This window comes from Molothrus ater, chromosome 1, assembly GCF_012460135.2.
Source record: "Molothrus ater isolate BHLD 08-10-18 breed brown headed cowbird chromosome 1, BPBGC_Mater_1.1, whole genome shotgun sequence".
In the NCBI taxonomy this organism is placed as follows: Eukaryota; Metazoa; Chordata; class Aves; order Passeriformes; family Icteridae; genus Molothrus; species Molothrus ater.
This window is the reverse complement of record NC_050478.2, coordinates 43,308,818-43,322,921: the sequence shown is the minus strand read 5'-3', so window position 1 is coordinate 43,322,921 and position 14,104 is coordinate 43,308,818. Positions and strand designations below refer to the sequence as shown.

At 40.2% G+C, this 14,104-nt stretch overlaps 1 protein-coding gene across 3 annotated transcripts in view; it reads left to right on the top strand.

The window, feature by feature from the left end:
- Positions 1 to 13,087, top strand: part of CAPN7 (calpain 7) — a 32,256-nt gene extending 19,169 nt beyond the window's left edge. For 2 of the 3 annotated variants that reach the window (XM_036399565.2, XM_036399574.2), the window contains 8 exons: positions 10 to 109; positions 1,764 to 1,899; positions 2,365 to 2,440; positions 4,676 to 4,821; positions 5,551 to 5,613; positions 7,961 to 8,091; positions 9,269 to 9,361; positions 9,442 to 13,087. In XM_036399565.2, the coding sequence (XP_036255458.1) occupies positions 10 to 109; positions 1,764 to 1,899; positions 2,365 to 2,440; positions 4,676 to 4,821; positions 5,551 to 5,613; positions 7,961 to 8,091; positions 9,269 to 9,361; positions 9,442 to 9,586 (890 nt within the window). In that variant the 3' untranslated portion in view covers positions 9,587 to 13,087. The remainder of the gene's footprint in view (positions 1 to 9; positions 110 to 1,763; positions 1,900 to 2,364; positions 2,441 to 4,675; positions 4,822 to 5,550; positions 5,614 to 7,960; positions 8,092 to 9,268; positions 9,362 to 9,441) is intronic. The other variant, XM_036399583.2, reaches the window with a different exon arrangement.
- Positions 13,088 to 14,104: the final 1,017 nt, after the last annotated feature.

The window sequence follows — 14,104 nt, the reverse complement described above, 5'->3', positions numbered from 1 at the left end:
CCTTTTCAGGCATTTTCTGGATTTCCTGGGAGGACCTGTGCCAGTACTATGATGTTATTTATTTGAGTTGGAACCCAAGTCTTTTTAAAGAATCTACATGTATTCACAGGTTGGTCCAAAAGATAAAATTTTTGTTTCAAAATCTCAGTAAGTGTTCTGTTGTGATGTTTCCTTCCTTCAATTCTTCCAGGTTATAGCTAGGGGCTTGAATTCCAACCCTGTTCTGTTGAGCCTGACTTTACAGTTTCTCAGCCCAGGCTTTGTTTTTGACTAATTCTGTAACATCAGTGGAGCTCAGTGACCCTTGTGATGTTTCTGTGGAACTACAGCTGTGTAACCAGATCCTGACCTCAGTCCCACATCTCCCTATCAGAATAAAAATCAGTTTTTTTGTGCAGTCCATCTCTAAGCAGTGCCCAGACAGTGCTTAAGTGACCTAGTTATTATTTGAAATTAATTTTTTGGCCAGTTGCAAGTGAGCTCTGTGGTGTGTGTTGTCTTTACAGGGTGTGTTCACTGACATCAGGGTAGTTTAACCAGTTCTGGGTTTTAGCAGTTGTAGTTATCATAATCTTCCTTGCTTGCTGATTTGTTTTCTGAGTCTGAGTGTCTCTTACTGAATATCCATTACATTCAGGGGGTTTGTCTCCCAGTTTGGGGATAAGTGTGTGTATCTGTGTCTCAGTTTTGGAAGACAATGCTTTCTATTCTTTCCCACTCCACTAGACTGCATTTCACCACTGCTTCCACACTGTCCCTGCCTGTGTTAGCTCTGCACAAGCTCCTCCATCCACAGTGTGACTGCTGAGCTTATCTCTAAGGGCTCCTTCCATCTTTGCACTCCAATTATTTCTAAAGTACACTGTGGTGATGCAGCAAGATGAGATAATGTGTCTGCTAATGTCAGAGCTCACCTACTGGTCTGTCTGTCCTTACATTATCAGTGATTGTCTTCTCTCTGTGTAGGGAAAAGCCTTAGCGCAGTGGCAGTTGCCATAAAATGGAAAGTAACAATGGTGATAATTTGAAACTTTTTTAATGCAGCCTTCCACACATGCTGTTCAGTTTTACAAGTGTGAGAGGGACAAGGAGACTTAGGAATCTCTGTGTACATTTCTGCTTCCAGTGTGCCGCACTTTGTGTTCAGTCATCAGCACTTTTTGTTTTTTCTCACTGTATTTTTCTTGTCTAGACACTTCACAAGGCAGCAGGAAGATTCTGCAGTAGGGCACCTCAAAGATCTGCAGGGCACCCTTCCAAGCATGAAACAGGGCACATTTTAAAATAAAATTACACCAGGAAAAAAATAAAAAGGAGGAAAAATATTTGGCAAGCTTTTGAAACCAACCATAGCAAATGGATAGATGGATAGATAGTTTTCTACAATTACAAAAGTGTAGGTGTTTTTTCATTTAATATTGGTGGGTGCAATCATGGCTATGGCTGTGTAGCCCAGGCTGCTTAAATGGCTCAGCTTTTTCTGTGCTTTGTGTGATTGCAGTCACCAGCCAAGCTGTTTGTATTTAACATTTTTTATTATCATACATGAATTGTGATGAACTCATTTATAAAACAAGGTTCTAAGATAATGCTTCTGATGTGACTGTGTTATGTAACCACTGCCATAGATTCCAGTAGAAAACTAGGCTTTGGTAACTTGTTACTGATAATATCACACTCTGCATATGTGTAGGATTTGGAGTTCGTTTCAGAGCACAAATTAATTTCTTACTGGTCTAATAACGTGTCTGTATCACTTTCAGCACGTGGGATGCAAAGCAGGGCCCGGTGAAGGATGCCTACAGCCTGGCCAACAACCCTCAGTACAAGCTGGAGGTGCAGTGTCCACAGGGTGGTGCTGCTGTCTGGGTCCTGCTCAGCAGGCACATCACTGACAAGGTGCTGGTTCTGCACTGCAAGCTCTGCCACAGCTTCTATAAATCTTTCTGTATGGCTTTCTCTTATTATTTCTCTTATTATTTCATAGGCAGTATATTACTGCCTGTGTTCAGGTGTGTATGCCTGTGTACATTTGAAATTTTTAATTCAGCAGGTACGTGTACCTCCAATTGAAACAGAGTAAAATTTGAGCTAAGCAATTCTATTCCACTGTAAAGATTCTGTGAAGTAACTTTGAATCCTAAGGCCTGAATAAGTTCAATTAGTGGATGTTTGTTTACTTCAGGCATTTGAAAAAGGATTCTGTTGGGTATCCCAATAAATACAAATATCACATCATATTGTGTGCTGATTAAAAGGGATGGTAGAAGGTGTTCTTGACTCTGATTAAGCATTCATGAGGTTTCACAGAATATCACAATTCTGATTTGTGGCTTTTTGTGTTTGTTTTTTTTTTTTTAATAGGATGACTTTGCACACAATCGGGAATTCATTACAATGGTTGTATACAAGACTGATGGCAAAAAAGTTTACTATCCAGGTTAGTGTGCCTTCATTGTCAAGAAGCTGATGTTATAAATAAATGAAGGACACAGAATTTTGTGGAGAGGAAAGGCCCTTTTTTCTTTAAAACTAGATGCCTCATTAAGAGGTCAGTCTTCTGAAATCATTGTTTTGCTCTGTTTGATCCTACCTAAAGTCTACACTGAAGGAATAGGCTATTCTAAACATGCTGTAAGCACTCTTAAGAGGTCTACATAGTCCTGCTGACACTTACTTTGATGCAACATTTTCTTTATTTTTTCTGATTATTTTTCAGTGCCAGTAGTTAATGCTTAGAGGGAACAGATGTTGTGTGTTAGTTTCTCTGATAGCATAATTATTTCCTACAATTGTGAAATTTTTAAAGGTCTACAGCTTCCACAAAATGAAAATAATCAGGGTTAATTGTCCCATGAACTTGGCTTAGTAAAATACCTAAGCAAGCTTATGAAATACAGGTAAACACTTCATCATATTTCCAAGTATCAGGTACGGAATATTAAAAATGTTCAAATTTTATCAAAATGTCACTCTTGGTCGTTATATGTCAGATTCTTTTCACCTTGAGGAGAAGTGGTTTGCTGTAGCTGTGACATAACCAAGTATGCTTTATTTCAAGAGAGACAGCAGATCTGAGACACAGTCTGAGACACAGGGTGTAAAGGTAATGCCCAGGTTGAATGGATAGACTGAAACTTTAAGGTAGAGCTAGGAAGATAATCTTTTTATTTATTCTTTCTTTTAAGTTAGAGATTGCTAGAAATATTCCTTGGAATTATTCAGTGGAGGTGCATCCTAAAACAAGTGGAATTTGGCTGGTTGCTTTTACAGATAGGAATCTCTTTACAACCAGGTTTGCATTCAGGTAGCTGCTCGTGCAACAGCCCCCTCAGTAGATTTTAAAGCCTTTTTCATCCAAGAGTGGAATTTGTGAGACTTTTTCTATTGGAATGGCTAATGAGCATTGCATTGTTTGCATCTGATCTTGTTCAGTGAACTCTGCTGTCCAGTTCCCCCAGAATCCAAGCTTCCCTGAGAACCCAAGTCCTTCTGTGGAAAGATCTCTTGACACCTGACATTATCTGATTTTGCAAGAGCTCCTCTGTGAGGAGAAGTAAACTCCCAAGTTGCTTCTGGTGTTCCTGGTGGTTGGAGCAGTGCTTATTTCACGCTGTGTCTCACTGAAAATGTTCTTAAGTGAGCAAACCCAAACACAATTGTATAGTAGAGGGAATTGTTCAGTTGTGCTTGAAAGAGACAGCCGAGCAAGACCAGCACCAAAAACTGAACAATTTGTATGTTTTGTCTTGCTACACAAACTCTTAAAAACTTCTGATCTCACGAGCTCAAACTTGTTTAAAACCTTTTTCCATGGAAATAGATTGGTCAAGCTGCACTATTATCTTTAACCATCTGTTAAAATGAGATGAGAACAAAAAAGCTTAATCCTTTGGCAGCAAGGCCGAGATTTCCCATTCCTAAGCTTCTTATTGTTTTATATTAATCCTTTCCCCTCTCCCATGTTGCTTTGTGGAAGAAAATAAAAGGACCTGATCTTGGACCTATTGAAGTAATTGGCTAGACTTGGTCCTGCTTCACTGAAATTAAAAGAAGTCTGGAAAGAACCAATTAGAGGCCAAATAACAAATTACACTGTCTAATTATAAAAGCAAACATTTGGGATCTTTCTGAGTACCACATGTGCATTGGTATTGGGATGCAGCTACATCTGTGTAATGATCACAGGGATTTGAAGAGAGAGGGGCAGAAAGTGTGTGTGATTTAGTTACAGGAATTAACATGTTTTGGAGTATTGTTTACAAGGTGGCCAAAGTTCTGGCAGCTGGCATTCTGGAACTGTCCAGCCAATGGAGAAAGAGCAGACACTTCACAGATTTTCAAAGAGTGCTTAAACATTCATTATCTTTGTCTTGAAATTTCAACATAATTACAGCAGTCTTCTTTGAGCATTGGCATTGGTGGGAGATGGATAAGCAGTCCTTGCACGTCTTGGGATTTAAGCTGTACTTTCAAGGATGGAATTTGTGTCTTGTCATGTGTGATGTACCCCTCCTGAAAACAGTAGCTGATGTTAAGACTGTCCTTTCTTTATGTAAATCTTGAGGCTCTCATCTGTTCAGAGCACTCAGGTCTGTTCATTCTAATCTTAGAAGTTTGCCAAGCTGGGGGGTTTTTTGGTCAGGAAAAAAATGTTCATCCTTTTCTTTTTCAGCTGATCCTCCTCCTTATATTGATGGTATTCGGATCAACAGTCCTCATTACCTGACCAAGATAAAGCTGACCTCTCCAGGTTCCCATACATTCACCTTAGTGGTGTCCCAGTATGAGAAACAAAACACCATCCACTACACCATCAGGGTATGTGCTGTTGTTCCATAATGAATGTAAGCAATTAAACTGTAAAGTTTCCTTTGCTTTTAAATTTTATAAAAAGGGTATTTCTGAATTAATATTGCTATCTTGGGGAGGGAAGCTATGAGTGATGGAGCAGAACCACTGGATGATGTGTTTGATAATGTTTTCTATTTGTAGTAACAAAATTTTAGTAACAAAAATCAGCTGAAAAATACTCCTAGTTTCTAGAATAAAAAAGTATCTATGTACAGGCAGATCATTGGCTCTCTATGTATCCAAAATAAACCTATTTTAGATCCTGGTTAAGATTTAAAGGTTTTTGACTTCTCTAGGTCTTGACTTAGGATTTGGGTTTTTCTCTTAACTGTTGAATCTCATAATGATCAATGCTAGATTTTTTTTTCACTGAAAAAAGAGTAAAATGCAGATTGTTTCCATCTTGCTTTTTTTTGTTGGTTGGTTTTTTTGGTTGGGTTTTGTTTGGTTGGTTGGGGTTTTTTTGGGGGGTGGGGAGCAGGACTGTTTAGAAAATGAAATAGAACTAAGTCTTAATCCCAGCACTATTCTGAATTTTGAGTTTGACACATGGTCATCTGGTTGGTAATACAGGCATGAAGTGAACAAGTATCTGAAAATGTTGTGTGGGCAATTCTCCTTTCTTTAATTTGTCGTGATTTCATTTGAAAAGTGCAAGATGAAATGTGTGACCTGCTGCTTCTTTTTACAACACAGGTGTATTCCTTGTGCAAGTTCACCTTTTCCAAGATTCCTACACCTTACACCATTTCCAAACGGGTAAAGAAACATTTTATTTTATGCATCACTGGTTTGGCTTTTCCATATTTGAGATGTACAAGGTTTTAAAATATATTTTGATACTACTGCCCCACCTCCAGCACAGAGTGTGTTGTTGCAGCTGTGCCATTGCAGACATGCTGCAAAGCCTTTTTAGAACAGACTGGCCTTTGGAACAACAACCCATAACCTAATAAGTCATCACTCTGCAGAAATCAGGTTGTGCTAGTAATGGTGCAGAATGAAAACTCCCCAGAAGTGTTGCTCATTTCCCCTTGGGAGAATTGCATGATTTTCTTGGAAAAACTCTTGGCATGATGGGACAAAATCAGCAATGCCAAACAAAAGGCACCAGTAGCAAGACCATAAGAAACAAACCTAGGATGGCAATATCACAACACATTACTGTTCCTAAATTTTTCAAAGATACCTCAAGGGTCCGTAACAACTGGAATAAGCACTCCTGTTGCCAGACAGGATCAAGGAAGTATATCCATTGTACACTCCCTGAGAGTATAGGAACAGGAGGAGAGTGAAAAACTTGACTGAAACTAGGTCAGAAGCTCAGGCAGTTTTGGGGCCAGCTGCTCTTCATATTTCAGCTGTCAACATGGGCTGCAGTTACACCTTCAGCTGAAGTATAAATATAGCCAAGAGCTCACAGGATAAAGGAACTTGCATGTATTTTCACGTTTTAGCAGTTTTATCCTCAGGATAGAATAAACCAGCAGCTTTACCTCTGTACCTACCATGCATACCCTGGGGAATCCTACTGTAGTCAGAAGTCTTGTGTCCAAACAGCAACTTGTTCAGGAAGAGAGAAGCAAGGGAGTTTGGAACAGTCCATTTGCTTGGACACTCATGCCTGAAGGCCAGGACTGCATTACTTTGTGTGCTCAGGGGGACATGCTGGCTTGCAGCTTGGCTCTCAGGTTCAGACAATGTTCCATACCAGCTGGTATTTCTGGAACAGTCCCTTGAAACCTGTTCTAGAGAAAGGTGAGTGAATAGAGAGATTCCTGGGAACAGCAAGAGGGTTTGTTTGGTTCTTCCAGAAACCATTGTCCTATATAGCTGTTAAAAACTGGGCTTACTTTGAGGAAGTGTTTTAAGAGGTTAAAAACATATTCAAGGTGAAAAGCCTGTTTGAGGAGGGACATGCATTTTATGTTGTAATACATTTGAAAAGAGAATTAAGTATGTAGAAAACTCCTGTTGATTATTTGAACATGTCTCTCTAGTATTCAAAAAAAAAAAATGTAGCTATCCAATGCCAGTTCTGTCTTTAGGATTGAACACAAAAAGTCAGTTACCTGTATTTAATGCCCCTTTGCTGATTGCTTAGCAGTCATCACACTCAAAAACAAGCAGAGAACTAAATGACAGTTTAGCAGTAAAAACAAATTCTGTTAGATGTCCGATACTGGAGTCAAGTGGTCACCTCTGGAGCTCACCAAGCCCTGATGTGATGCCTGGAATTAAGTGCAGCAGAAGTGGGAAAGGGCTAGAAAGCTCCACAGCACACAGCAGTTTTAGGTTCCTGGGTAGTAGCTTGGTACGGGGGCAAAATTGCCCTTGCTTCTGTACTTACCAGGTTTGAGGGGTTTGGGCACTGAGTGGAGAAATTAAATCAAATGGGAAAATGCTGTCCCTTGGTGCTTTGACAAAGGCAGGAGACATGGATCTCAGCTATAAATCTGTGGGAATGCCTGGCATGCCTTATGAGTCTAACCTTTCAGTTTAATGACTAGCAAGAGGAACTTGGAAACAGATGGGCTGCTTCTCAAAGTCTGAGCAGCATTTTTCCCCTTGAGTGTCTTTATCCTTGCAGAATCTGTCCTTGTAGTTATCTTGTCATTGCAGTGCTGGTTCTCAGAGCACACAGAGGTGATGGACAGGCTGGAGGCAGAGATCTTTAAAAGCAAAGCTTACAACACTATTGGCATTGTAGTGCCTGTATCACTGCTGTTTCTCATTTAATCCGACAGGGGAGTGTCTGAGGACAAAAAAAAAAACCTCTGTAGTCTAGTAGGCGTGGAATAGATGGGAATGTGAGTCTTCTGTTAGCTGCAGTTTGTCACAGTCAGAAACAGTCACTCACTGCTTGTTTAATGTAAGCTGGAAAAATACAGTACAGGGATGGGATGTAAGCTTTGATCGAGGGGGAGAGGGAACTGCACGAGACTTCATGAATGCTTAACACCATCTTGCACTTCACTTTAAAAATTAGGAGAGGTCACTAAAGTCAGTAACTATTAAAGTGAGAGGACCTTCTTGTCTTGTCTGTGTGTATATATAAGCAATAAAAATCCTCAGGAACTGTTTTCTGTATTTTGACTTCTTTCAGGTTAATGGACAGTGGAAAGGTCACAGTGCTGGAGGATGTGGAAACTTCAGAGACACCTACAAAAATAACCCCATTTATCAATTCCAGCTAGACAAGAATGGGCCATTGCTAATTGAACTACGGGGACCGAGGTTTGTAGAAAATAATTGTGCATCAATACAGTGAAAGCATTGCATGCCAAAGATAAAGCTTTGTCAGTATCCCCTTGGGGAGGGTGGCAAGCTCATGGAAACTCCAGAAAACAAGGTGTGGGAGTTGACTCAGGTTTAGTACTATTTGTTTCTATCTTTACCATCAATAGTGTTTTAAATCTACAATTAACTACTGAGAGAAATCCTTGACCTATAAAGAAAGCAGCAGCCTTCATTTAAGTTTTGGGGTCTGAGCAGAGCTAGGGAAGAAGGTATAAAGGATTTCTTCTTAAAACTAATTATGATCATAATTCCTTTTATTTCGTAGTAGAGCTAATATGCAAGATACTAAACCCTTACAGCTCTCAAACACCTCTGAAAGTGCATTTACTCTGCAACTAGCAGGCCAGGAGAAGTGCTGGATGTCAATGTCCCATAAAGTAGACTTAGGCATGCCAAATTCCTTTGGCACAATTAATGATTACCTCAAAATACCAGTATTCAGTACTTCTGAATAGCAACATCTCCTGACCTGGAGTCAACTGTTTATCCTTTGCAAAGCTGCACAGTGGGCCCTACAAAATGGCAGAACTTTTCTATCTCTCTTCCCCTCTTTGAGGAAACTCCTTCTCTCATGAAATGAAGATGAAGGCAGAGGTGCTGCACAGCAGCACGGTTCCATGAATTGAGCAGTTCTTGTTTGCATTTTTTCCTGCACTTGTACATCATTTGGGTAGTTTGAAGGACAGAGGCAATGGTGCCTGTCACATGCATTAACAGGAGCAGACAAAGTGTCCCAAGTTGTATTGCAACATGAGAAATTCTGCTGAGATCACTGACACTAAGTCTTCCAATAGCAATCTGATCAGAGGCCAGGATCTCTGCCATGTGGCACAGGAGTGTGTCACAAGCTTAACTACTTGAATTCTGCTTGAGTGCACAGGCAGGCTTCTAGCAGGCATTTTCCCTACAGTCTAGTTCTAAACCTGAACTGAGTTCTGTCTTCCTCCAAATACCACATTCATGTCATGGTAAATTTGACTTTTCATTTTTGTCACAAATGTGGCAAAACTTCTAGATGTCTTTCAGTTATACTGTATAGTTTTTAATAACTAGTCCTCTTCATGATAATCCTGATGAACCAAGTATCTAAGGAAGCCTGTCATGTCACTTGCAGGCAATACAGTGTTGGTTTTGAACTTGTCACCGTCTCAACAGTGGGAGATCCTGGTTCCTATGGCTTTCAGAAAAAAAGCAGTGGTGACTACAGGTAACACTTAATGAAGTCTGTACAGAGGTTTGAAACATACTTTAGATCCCATTTCTAACAGGTAGTTTTCTTTATCATAGGTGTGGATTTTGCTACTTGGAGGTGGAGAACACATTTGCTGGAGTTTACAACATTATCCCCACCACATTCCTGCCTCAACAAGAGGGGCCTTTTTTCTTAGATTTTAACAGTACTACTCCTCTTAAGGTGTCACAGCTGCAGTGAGGAGACAGAACTGTGCAGTGCTGTTTAAGGAGATGGTTTTGATCTGTCCTACAGCCTGAGAACAGGTGAAGAACCCTTATTACACCTGCACAAAAGAGAATTACATCCCAAGTTACAACCAAAAGCATGGAATGACAGATTGCCAGGTAATTGTGGCAGGCAGTTAGCTGTGAGTTTGCTGCTATGGTCCAGGAGTGAGCACTGTTCAACAGGCTTGGGAATAGGCTAAAATTCATATATTCAAATGAACCAGCAGAAGAAGAATTCAATTTATTGCAGTTGTTCCACACTTTGAATCAAAGTCTAGTGGGTTACAAGAAAAACTAACATTGAAATTCCCTCCTCCCCACATACAGGGTATATGGGCTAAAGATTCTATTCTTAAAAGTAAACATATAAGAAAAAAATATTCTTGTGTATTCTGCTTATTCAGTCTCAGGACCAAATAGCTTTTATTACATATTTGTGCTGCTGTCTATGTTTTCAGCACTGAACTGGTTCTCCCATCTAAATGTAAATGTACTACTGCTGAGCCAGTAGTATTCCATGTGTCATCTTCTCTGGAATATGTATCTAAGAGTATAGGAAAAGGAAGCTTCCAGCTTTAGCTAATTCTAAAAGCAAAGCAATTGCTTTGCTCATGTTATGTGTACCTTGAGAGCTGTAACTTCATATCTGTATGACTTTAGTACATAATACAGGAGGAGGGTCTGTGGCTTTCTTCCTGCCATCTGCCAGAGCTAGGCTGATCCTGACGAGCAGGAAGGACAGGAGGTTATCCAGCAGAGGTGACCAGGCAGTGCAGCACAGCCTTCCCTGAGCAGCTGTGAAAGGTTTTCACCTGAAGATCCCCTCCCTGTAAGATTCACTATATCTGCTGAGGGTAGTCTCAGTTGCTGGTGCAGGGAGATGCAGAACTGCCCACCATCAGCAACTCTGCAAAGAAATATTTTATTTTCATCACTTTTGTAAGTATGCATCATGTAGGGAAGGATCATATAAACCTTTCTCCCAATACACCACAGCTGCAAGGAATGCACTTGCTGATTCCATTATGCAAAACATCTTTGAAAAGATACTTTTTCCTTTTAAGTTGAAAGCAGTGAAGGAATTGAGCACGAGGTCAGTGACATCAATAGAAGCAGGATCAGAGTTCTTAAGAAAATAGTGGAGGTGAGATTAATGCAGAACAAGTTATTTTTTTAGTGGACCCCCCTACCCTGTGTTCTTCCTCTACATCTGTATACATTGTATCTGAAGAGGATTCAAGATGAGTTGTTGTTTTTTTTTTAATACCAACTGCCTCACAGATTCTGAAATGGATTAAATTTTGTCATTTTTACAAAATTTACAGTATTTCACAAGGGGAGAGAGGGTATTTTTAAAGCAGCCATGGGAATTTTGCTGCCATTCATACTGGTTTGGCAGTTTTCCAAGCAAAAAGGTAGCATTTAAATCTTGCTTTACGTTACAGGTGTCACTTGGCCATTGGGAAACTGAACATATATTCTACAGTGGCACCAGAAATAGCTGTGGGCTAAAATTATTCCCACAGAAATCTGCTATTAGTCCTCTCCAGAAAGTAGAAGAACCTTTTGTTTCATTTCCTTCATCAGACAGCTGCTTAACAAGTGTCTGGCACTGAAAGGGCCGGGATAGCTCCTGCCTTGGAGAACACATGCCTTGCTGACTGCAGTTCTCACAGAGACCATCTGGGCTAGGGAATTTGTGACAAGTTTGTCACAGAGTGACTTACCTTCTTTTGCAGGGAAATTTCTGATGGCTATTGCAATAAATCAACAGAAGGAGCAGCATGGGTGCAAGCTGAGAATAAAGCAGATTAAGTTCTTTGTGGTTATGCTTCGCTTTCAGAGTATGTGCCAAGGACTGCCCCAGCCCTAGAATATGAAAATTTCATTCAACTCCCATTTTCCCTACACATTTCTGTTAAGTTTTCAGCTGAGGCTAAACCAGAGTAGCAGTGGAGTCCTCCATGTATCTTATCACCTCCAGAGTTGGAGGTAGTGAGGAAGTCTCAGCTGAGTATCTTTTTGGCAGTACAAAAGGCAGATGCCAGAAGTGCCAGCTTTCAGCACCAAGTTCTTGCACACTCTCCGCTGTTTGAGATCAAGCTGGTAGACTTGCCTAGAGGAAAATCTGTTGTTGTTCTTCAGTAGTTGGTTCCTATCCGGCAGGAAGGAGTTTTTCTTTCCCTTTCCCCCTGAGCACAAGTTAGTGCCAAAGCTTATGCTGCATGAAATGAGAGCATAAGGCTCAGCTTCCATACTGTGCAGAACTTAAACTGAACTGAAAAGTAAGAAATGTACTCACTTTCCTAATGCCAGACAAAGACATTAAAGCCAAAGGAACCTGTCCCCACCAGGATATGTCAATATTTCTTACACATTTGGAACAGTCAGTAGATTGGGTTAATCCCCATTAATGCACAGGACTTAGTTAGTGTCAGTCTTATATATATAAAGCAAAGTCTATTCAAATATTGCACCTGCACTGGGTACTAGAACGCCATCACTGTGCATTTCCCTTCAGATATAGGACAGAACACTCAGGTGAAGTATTTAAGTGGTACTACAAAATATCCATATAAATTGCAGCCTAGGGATTCTGGTTATGGTAAATTAATTTTACAATAAAATTTTCTTGCCCTTTTTTTCTTAAGAAAAAACATTGATGTAAGCATTTAGGATTTGCTTTAGTATTTTCTGTCAAATATATACTTTCATATATTTTCCACAAGTAAGTCTGAAAAAATTATTGCAAAGTGAACTGATCCTTAGATTTTAACACGACCTCAGGCCACTAAGTTAAGCTTTTCTTTCTCCTGTACTGTAGCATTTTTTGAGCCATATGACAGAGAACATAGTTTGTTCTGTTTGTTCTGTTAGGAAGACACAGGTTAGCCCTTGGTTGATCCAATCCCTCAGTTCCCAGAGATTCAGTGAGACACAGTACCATGGATGAATGGTATCAACAGCTTCCATCCCAACTGCCCCAGACAGTGAGTCTGAGCTCAGTCCTAGTCTCCTGCTGCAAGCTTCATGTAACTATTTTGTACAGTAATCATGCATTTAACCACACAATCTCTGCAGCCTTTGAACAGCCACCTATTTAGAACTAAGTTTGTGTACATACAGTAGGGGTTTTCATTGCTTCATCTAAAAGGACACTGAAATTGTTTGATAATACCAAAGAGAAGTAGAACTCCTAGGTTAACATTTGCTTTATACATTCTCACATCAGGGCAGATGAAGCAATCATGTATACTTTGATACACCAGAGGCTTATTTTTATACCCATGAAGGCAGCTACCATCATGTTACCCTTCAGAATCCATGAAGAGCTTAAGTAAAAAGTAACTGGAGAAAGCTTGTTCATTTGCTTGTACTCCATAGCAATGTATGTTCATTTAAGTCTGTCATATTTATAATTATGGCTTTTATGAAGTTTAAAATAAAATGAGTTTTCCATTAATTTATTAGACACACAGTTGTGCCTGTTTGCTTGCACGTTTGAAGGGTGATTTACCTGCCAGGTCTGGGGCTCACCAAAGGAGGAAGGCTGCACCATGATCTTTCACCTACTCTTGCAGCAGGGTGATAGAAAAGGAAGGGCAGAGTGGATACCACACCCTTTCAAACTTCCAGATCAATGGTTTTTACCCAGCTGGGAGCTGAACCCAATCAGGACATAGGCAAGGCAGCACACACACAAAATTAATTAATTGTGCCCAAGTGCGGGAAGTTTGGGTTTCCAGTCCCAACTGGCGAGATGAGAAGAAATTTGATAACAAGAGAGGTTAAAAAAATAAAAGGAAAAAAAAATCACCACCAAAACGACCATTCAGAGAACCCAGGAACCTGTAACAGGTGTTGACTGGGAGGTCTGCAGAAGTGAGATTCAACCACAAAGACCTCTGCTAGTTTACCAACTGAATGCAGCACAGACAACAGCTCAGCTATGACAGTTTAAGTAAAAACACTTAATACAATGTGGCAACTCCTGTACTGCTTTTCATATTTAATACTGTCTATCCCAGCTTTTTCCTAAGTAATGATCACATCAGAAGCTGGAACCACAGACTTCTTTCCTAAGCATTTTTTGTGCTTGGAATTGCTGGCAGTGAAAGATTTCAGCCTTAAGGTCTTCAGAAGATGTAAACATATAAATGTCTAACAAGGTTACAGCTTAACAGCTATAATGTGATGAATCTATTTTTCTATGAAAACAGGATTCTTTGCCTCCGATTCTGCATGGCTTTACAGCATGCATTAAGTACAGAAGTCTTATGTAACAGAATACCTCCCTCCTCCTGCACACTAAGGAGGTTTTGGAGAGCCTGACAGAAGCCCTGATCTTGTGGCACAGTTCAGAATAAACTGTGAGCCACATATGCAGGGATTTGGGAAGCTGGAAAGAGGCACCAGTTGCCCACGTACCTCAGTGGATTCTAACACCAGTGTGACCTCAGCCTGCAGTCTTCAGCTGGAAATGGATATT